The sequence below is a fragment of the Daphnia pulicaria genome, chromosome 8, assembly GCF_021234035.1.
Source record: "Daphnia pulicaria isolate SC F1-1A chromosome 8, SC_F0-13Bv2, whole genome shotgun sequence".
NCBI classification, from domain to species: domain Eukaryota; kingdom Metazoa; phylum Arthropoda; class Branchiopoda; order Diplostraca; family Daphniidae; genus Daphnia; species Daphnia pulicaria.
The window spans coordinates 11987267-11994067 of NC_060920.1; the positions used below are offsets into that span (position 1 = coordinate 11987267).

Genomic DNA, 6801 nt, shown 5'->3' on the forward strand with positions numbered 1-6801 from the left:
GCCCGTTCTACCACTTCACGACTTCACCGTTCACCACAATCTTTGTAGGTTAGCGGCAATGCTGCTCAGACTTTTCGAATGTAAATAAGCACTTTAGCAGACGAATTCTTCTGTCGTGTAATTAATTTCTGTTTGTTTACAACTACCGGTTTTAAGGAAGCGAGCACGTTTTAAGGAAACTCTCCAACTGTCAGTTTTTTGTTTGCTTTCAATTAAAGCAGAATGTTTCCAATAAGCCGAAATTGTCGGCTGATTACAAAAAAGGTTTATCGAAATCCGAATGGTGTGGTATTTGATTTTAAATGCGTTTCGACTGTCTCCTCACTTTTTCAACCAACATGCTTGCCTCCAAAAGATGCCACAATAAAAAAAGATGAACCAACTTCAAAAAGTCAGAAGGTATCAGTGTATCACATTTGTTTGAGTTTTCCTCTTTCATTTGCATTTAATTGGTTGTCTTCTAGTTATTGAATGAAATGGGAATTGTACGACAAAACTCCCCTGGATTGTTCACTTTAACTCCCCTTGGAGTGAGGTCTTTAGAAAAATTAGTCAAGATTGTTGATGACGAGTTGAAAAATGTGGGTTGTCAAAAACTTCAGCTTCCCATTTTAACAGCTGGAAACCTTTGGAAAATGACAGGTACAGAGAATATTTGAACCAACATGAATTTCAATTTCATAATTCACAGGCAACAAAAACTAATCAAATAGGAAGATGGGAGTCCACTGGTTTGGAGTTGTTAACAATAAAGGACAGGCATGCAAGAGACTATGTTCTCAGTCCTGTAAGATATTTGAAATCCACTTTTTGTTATAAGATAAATATTAAGATGTTTGTCTTTGCAGACCCATGAGGAAGCCATCACAGATTTTGTTGCTTCCTTGCCTCAACTAACCCATAAGCAATTGCCGCTGAAACTCTACCAGATTACCAGTAAATTTAGAGATGAAATCAAACCGCGCTTTGGATTGCTGCGAGGCAGAGAGTTTACGATGAAAGATCTATACACTTTCGATAAGACCGTCGAAGCAGCCCACGAAACCTACGATCTCATTTGTACAGCTTACAACCGTATCTTTCAACGTCTAAATGTTCCTTTTGTCAAAGGTATTATCAATTTAATATTTCAACTTATCTTTGTAAATATTTTAAAAGATACCGTAATTTATAGTTGTTGGATCCACCGGAAATATTGGCGGTTTGTCCTCCCATGAATACCATTTCCCTTCTTCTATTGGCGAAGATGATCTGAAAATTTGCTCCACTTGCAATTCCGGATCTAATGCGGAAATATCAACCACCGATGTTTGTAGTAAATGCGGGAGCCCTGTGAAACAAACTAAAGGAATTGAGGTAAAAATTTTATAAGCTCCTTGTGTTAGAAAATTTAAAATGTAAAAGATTTTTTTCTTGGGAAGGTTGCTCACACTTTTCTGCTAGGTACCAAATATTCCCAAATACTGAACGCACTTTTCAGCGCTGAAGATGGTTCTCGCTCAGTATGCCAAATGGGTTGTTACGGAATTGGAATCAGTCGCATCTTAGCAGCATCTGTTGAAGTGCTTGGAACGGACAGTGAAATTAGGTGGCCAAAACTAATTGCTCCATATAGTATTTGTGTTGTTGCACCCAAGGTGATATTTGAACACATGATAATTCTTTGCAAATAACTTATCGTTAAATTTGAATTCTATCAAATCTCTAGGGAGGAAGTAAAGAAGAATCCGCAATTCAACTGGCCCATTTTGTGGCTAATCAAATTGACCAAATTCAGCCTTTTATGCAAGATGTAATCCTCGACGACAGAATGACCACTACTGTAGGCAAAAAATTAATGGAAGCTAAACGAGTCGGATATCCATATATTATAGTAGTAGGGAAGAAGTCCTCGCAGCCAGTGCCATTGGTCGAATTACATGATTTGAACCAAAACACTCAAAATGTATATACTGTTGCAGAACTGTTTGATTACCTGAAACAAACTGTTAAAAACTAAAACATTTTTCTGTTCCTGTTAACATGTACCAAAAGTTGATAACTTATGAGGGGGAAGAGATATGGAATACTTTTATTATTGCATTTCTTTCACCCCCATTTGTTATCAACTAACTTAATGATTGATTAAACATGCAGTAAAATTCTAAAAAGCCTGAATAATCAATTTTATCTTTAGTTAGAAAATTCAAGTTTCAAAACAAATGAGAAATTCGCAAATAATTCAATAATTTGGCAATGTTTTATGAACCAAAACAGAGGCGGTTACCGTGTCGTCTGCATACTTGTCTCTCTGCTGTCGTTTCCCGTTTGTATAGTTAACTCACTTTTAAGTTTGGGTTACCTGAGATTATGTTCTACGGTTGCCGTTCTTTATTCGTCAATCGAAAGTAATAGAAAAGTAGTTTTGAAATGTCTGAAAAAGATTACGCTCCGTTAAGTGCTGCGTGTGTTAGAGCTCTCAGCGATAAGCTGTACGAGAAGCGCAAAGCAGCGGCCTTGGAAATTGAAAAGTACGTAACTGAAAGCTAAATTTGTGATATAATGACAATAACTATAATTGTAATAGGATGACGAAGGAGTTTTCAACAGTGAACAATACAATACAAATTAAGAAACTCTTGCGTGTTCTAAGCCAAGAATTTGCTGTATCTCAAAATCCTCATACCAGAAAAGGTGGTTTGATAGGGCTTGCTGCAATGGCAATTGCTCTTGGCAAGGTATGTTAAAATTGAAGTTCATATTTTGCAGATTTGTTTTATTTTTATGATTCACTTTGTCATCAGGATACCAATCTTTACATGGAAGAGCTTGTGAGGCCAATTCTTGCCTGCTTCTTGGACACTGACTCTAGAGTGCGATATTATGCTTGTGAATCTTTATACAATGTTGCCAAAGTTGGAAGAGGTGCATTGCTTCCACAGTTTAATGAAGTATTTGATGTGTTAGCAAAGCTAGTGGCAGACCCAGATCAGAATGTCAAAAGTGGAGCTGAACTTCTGGATAGACTTTTGAAGGTAGTTTTCATAGTCATACTTCTACAATTTTGCCATATTAATTATTTGATCAATAGGATATTGTGACAGAGTCTGCTTGTTTCGATGTAACTGCATTCATGCCTCTACTCCGTGAACGAATTTACACGAGAAACACATTCACAAGACAATTCCTTATATCTTGGTTGTCTGTCTTGCACTCTGTGCCTCATTTAGACCTTCTTACTTTTTTGCCTGATATCCTCGATGGATTGTTCACCATCTTGGAAGATCCAACCATGGAAATTAAGAAGATGTGTGAAAGCCTACTTGGAGAGTTTTTAAGGAGTATCATTGAGAACCCTAAGCATGTAGATTTCCCTTCGATGATCAACATTCTTATTCATCATAGTCAGTCATCCGACGAACTTTCAAGAGTAACACGAAATATATAAATACTTATTTTATCTTTATCTAACGTCTTTAATTTGGTCTTCAGTACACAGCTGTGACGTGGATTAGCGAATTCGCCATTTTGTCTGGTCCGGCCATTCTTCCGTATACTTCTGGTATATTAACAGCTATTTTACCTTGCATGGCTTACGATGACGACAGCAAAAAAGGTATGTATTTACATTCTTAGATTGCTGCTTTAATTTCGAAGTGCGCTACATAATATTTGATTATTTCAGATTTACGCGAAACAACTCGAATTGTGAATTCAAACTTAATGCGATTGGTTGATAGTGATAGTGAGAAGAATATGGAATTGGGCTCTGTGGTTCTAGTCTTGGATCAGCATCTTACTCATAATTCTGTCCACACTAAAGTAGCAGTTCTAAAATGGATTGAGCATTTACTTAGCCATTTACCTAACTCGGTAAGCGCACTTAATACCACATTGCTAGTTAATTTAATCAATTAAATTTACGAACTTAGATTCTGCCCCATACCGAAAAACTATTTCCAGTTTTGTTGAATAATCTGTCAGATCCTGCTGACCAAGTTGTAATCTTAACAGTTCAAGCATTGGCTCATATTGCAAGTAAATGCCACACTAGCATTTTCGTTCGTGCATTATATATATTGTTGAATTCAATCTAGATGCGAAAGCAAACGATGCCAAGGGTGACTCTTATTTTCTCAAATTTATGAAAAGCTTATTAGCTTTGTTTAGTAGCGACAATGGTATGCAAGAGGAACGTTGGGCTTTTATTATCAGGTTTGTCATATTTACATTTTTTTCTGAGAGGGGCTAAGATTTAAATATAAAATATAAATTTATTTTCAATTTCAGGCAATTGTGTGTCTTGTTGAGCGCTGAAGATATTTATCGCACTTTTGCTGAAATATTGATAGAAGAAAAAAATTGCCGATTTGCTTCAGTGGTATATTTTTTGTTTTTTCTTAGTTTTTGCTCGATCATAATGCGTGATAAAATATCGATCCACTTCAGATGGTTGAAACCTTAAGCACGCTACTGCTGACGTCTTCTGAATTGTTCCCTCTTCGTCGAAAGTTGAAAGATCTTAGCACAGAAGTATGCTGTCTTTGAAATATATTTGGACCAGGTTGTTAAGTTTATTGTATTTTACAGGAAAGCTGTAATCTGTTTGAAATGCTCTATAAGTGCTGGTGCCATAATCCAGTTGCTACAGTTGCTTTATGTCTCTTGACTCAAAATTATCTTCAGGCATCGAATCTCATTCGGCATTTGTAAGTTACATGCATTCTATGATATTCTATTCAGAGTTCGTTGTGATTCGTCATCCTTTTTTCTATTTTAATAGCGGCAATCTTGAAGTCACCGTTGATTTTTTGACGGAAATTGATCAATTGGTTCAACTTATCGAATCACCGATCTTTGCATGTAAATATAGAAAATTATTTGTACTCACTTCTGGGATATTTAACTTTAACATTTTCGTAGATCTTCGCATTGAACTCTTGGAACCAGAGAAAAACGGCCCTATAGTTCATACATTATATGGTTTGTTGATGCTTCTTCCACAAAGTGAAGCATTCCATACACTGAGACGGAGATTAGAGTGCGTTGCACATTTACGCCCCTTAGCGGATGATAGGTTCTGAATTCGATCCTTATATGTGTACAGACTAATATCTTTTATTCCTTTTGTAATGCTCAGAAACGTCAGGCAATCGGAAGACAAGCGGCCTCATGCCAAGGCTATCGACTTTCAGAAGTTGACCGATCATTTTGTGCGCATTCAAGAGAAGCACTGCCAGTACGAGCTCGAAACCAGAATAGCTGGCATGTCAAATCATAAATGAATAATTAAGTAAGTTCAAAATGTTTTGAGTTTCAAATTCGATTCAAATGATTGGGTTTTTACTTTTAGATAGTCGATCTTGAATCTCAGTGGGATTCTGTTAACTAATTCATTCAGTGAAGACGTAACATGGTCTTCAATTAGTCAAAAGACGATATCAGACTTGACATAATTTCAACTGAGAATATTAATTTTCAGTTTGCTTGGCTTCCAATAAGCATTCCATATTCTATACCTAAGCTTTTTTTTGCTATTGTTGATCACGTTTTATTTGATTATTTCATCGTAAAAGTTTATGCTCAATAAAAAGCATTTGCAGTGAAAGCAACGGAAACAAGAGTAACATATAATTTAATGGTAATTAAGTTCTCCTAGAAAAAAAACATGTAGCAATATATGTTTAATTATATTAAGCTTATCCAATCAATCAGCCAACAAATGGCGCAAACTGTAAGGGATAGCCGGATAGGGAACCTTTAAAAAAATGGGTTCAGACTTCAGTCCTCCGTCTCAGGTAGCGCTAGCGAGGTACAACACCACAAGTTGTACCACAAGTTATACCACTTCAGTCTGCTGTTACTCTCATGGTGAAATGCCCAGGTATCCGAAAAATTCTTAATTATTTACCAGTAAACTATTAGCTTTAAACTCTGTGTTATGATCCCTCAATGAAACCCTTGTTGGTCGCATTGAAAGTGTTTCTTACACGTATTCTTTTCTAACGTTTGTGGCTTTATTTTCAGCTTTTGCGTTTGATAATTTTCAGCTGTCAAATTACGTAGTTTCAGTTCTTTGCAACTCCATGTAAATATTCATCGATAGTAACTGAGCGGTAACTTTTGGTTTGATAATTTACGAGAACTATTTCACCAACAAAACACATTTGTTAAATTTTTTATTGTTTTTTTTTTTTAAATCTAATTTCGGTTTCCAAATTCGTTAGTAAGCGTGTGAATATTCACTTGACGCCAAAAAATTTCAACAAAAAAATTTGTTTTCTTAGATTAAACATGACTGTTTCTTATAGCTCTTTGATGGTTCATGCACATGATCGCTGTCATGATATACGAGTTAGTGAACGAAAGAATTCAAGTTAATTTGTTTTTCCTACAGCATTTCCGTAAAATGTGTCATGGAGTGGTGTAGAGGTTGGGTGAGAACGGGAAGTGTTACATAACCATTTGGTATTCATTTTGATATTTGGTTGTTGTAGACCTATCCCAAGCCACGACAACCTGCACGTGCCTGTTCCTGTGGAACGGCACGTAAAACTTGTCATGCAAAGGTTGGGCGAGAACGGGATGTGTTACATAACCATTTGGTATTCATTTTGATATTGGTTGTTGTAGACCCATCCCCAGCAACGTCAACCTGCAAAAGGAAAGGGCAGTCCGTCTGTCCTTCACATTCGAAGGTCACGGAGATCATTACGAAAAACTTCTCATCCAGATGGTGTAGAGGTTGGGTGAGAAAGGTACGTGTTTCATCATTATCAAACATTAAGAGGTGAGGGTGATAAAAAAAATCGTATAAAAAGG

At 36.4% G+C, this 6801-nt stretch overlaps 2 protein-coding genes across 2 annotated transcripts; both read left to right on the forward strand.

Annotated features, from left to right (window-relative positions):
• Positions 1 to 94: 94 nt before the first annotated feature.
• LOC124311176 (probable proline--tRNA ligase, mitochondrial) lies at positions 95 to 2146 on the forward strand. The gene is made up of 7 exons (XM_046775542.1): positions 95 to 399; positions 465 to 642; positions 714 to 787; positions 849 to 1110; positions 1175 to 1356; positions 1422 to 1637; positions 1709 to 2146. The coding sequence occupies exons 1-7, from the start codon at positions 223 to 225 to the stop codon at positions 1997 to 1999; spliced, it is 1380 nt and encodes a 459-aa protein (XP_046631498.1). The 5' UTR covers positions 95 to 222; the 3' UTR covers positions 2000 to 2146.
• Positions 2147 to 2239: 93 nt separating this feature from the next.
• On the forward strand, positions 2240 to 5587 carry LOC124311015 (protein VAC14 homolog). Its single transcript, XM_046775249.1, has 15 exons — positions 2240 to 2510; positions 2567 to 2717; positions 2784 to 3014; positions 3071 to 3409; positions 3472 to 3595; positions 3665 to 3852; positions 3912 to 4017; positions 4077 to 4194; positions 4270 to 4360; positions 4429 to 4512; positions 4570 to 4688; positions 4763 to 4842; positions 4903 to 5056; positions 5120 to 5272; positions 5333 to 5587. Exons 1-14 carry the CDS (start codon positions 2410 to 2412, stop codon positions 5262 to 5264), a joined length of 2031 nt encoding a protein of 676 aa, XP_046631205.1. The 5' UTR covers positions 2240 to 2409; the 3' UTR covers positions 5265 to 5272; positions 5333 to 5587.
• Positions 5588 to 6801: the final 1214 nt, after the last annotated feature.

Bases quoted from the DNA above. Each gene is read 5' to 3' on its own strand.
- LOC124311176 (XM_046775542.1), top strand. From the start codon at position 223: ATGTTTCCAATAAGCCGAAATTGTCGGCTGATTACAAAAAAGGTTTAT. The intron at 400-464 runs GTATCAGTGTAT...GTTGTCTTCTAG, and splicing joins CAACTTCAAAAAGTCAGAAG to TTATTGAATGAAATGGGAAT. The intron at 1,638-1,708 runs GTGATATTTGAA...TCAAATCTCTAG, and splicing joins TTTGTGTTGTTGCACCCAAG to GGAGGAAGTAAAGAAGAATC.
- LOC124311015 (XM_046775249.1), top strand. From the start codon at position 2,410: ATGTCTGAAAAAGATTACGCTCCGTTAAGTGCTGCGTGTGTTAGAGCT. The intron at 2,511-2,566 runs GTACGTAACTGA...TAATTGTAATAG, and splicing joins GCGGCCTTGGAAATTGAAAA to GATGACGAAGGAGTTTTCAA. The intron at 4,689-4,762 runs GTAAGTTACATG...CTATTTTAATAG, and splicing joins TCGAATCTCATTCGGCATTT to CGGCAATCTTGAAGTCACCG.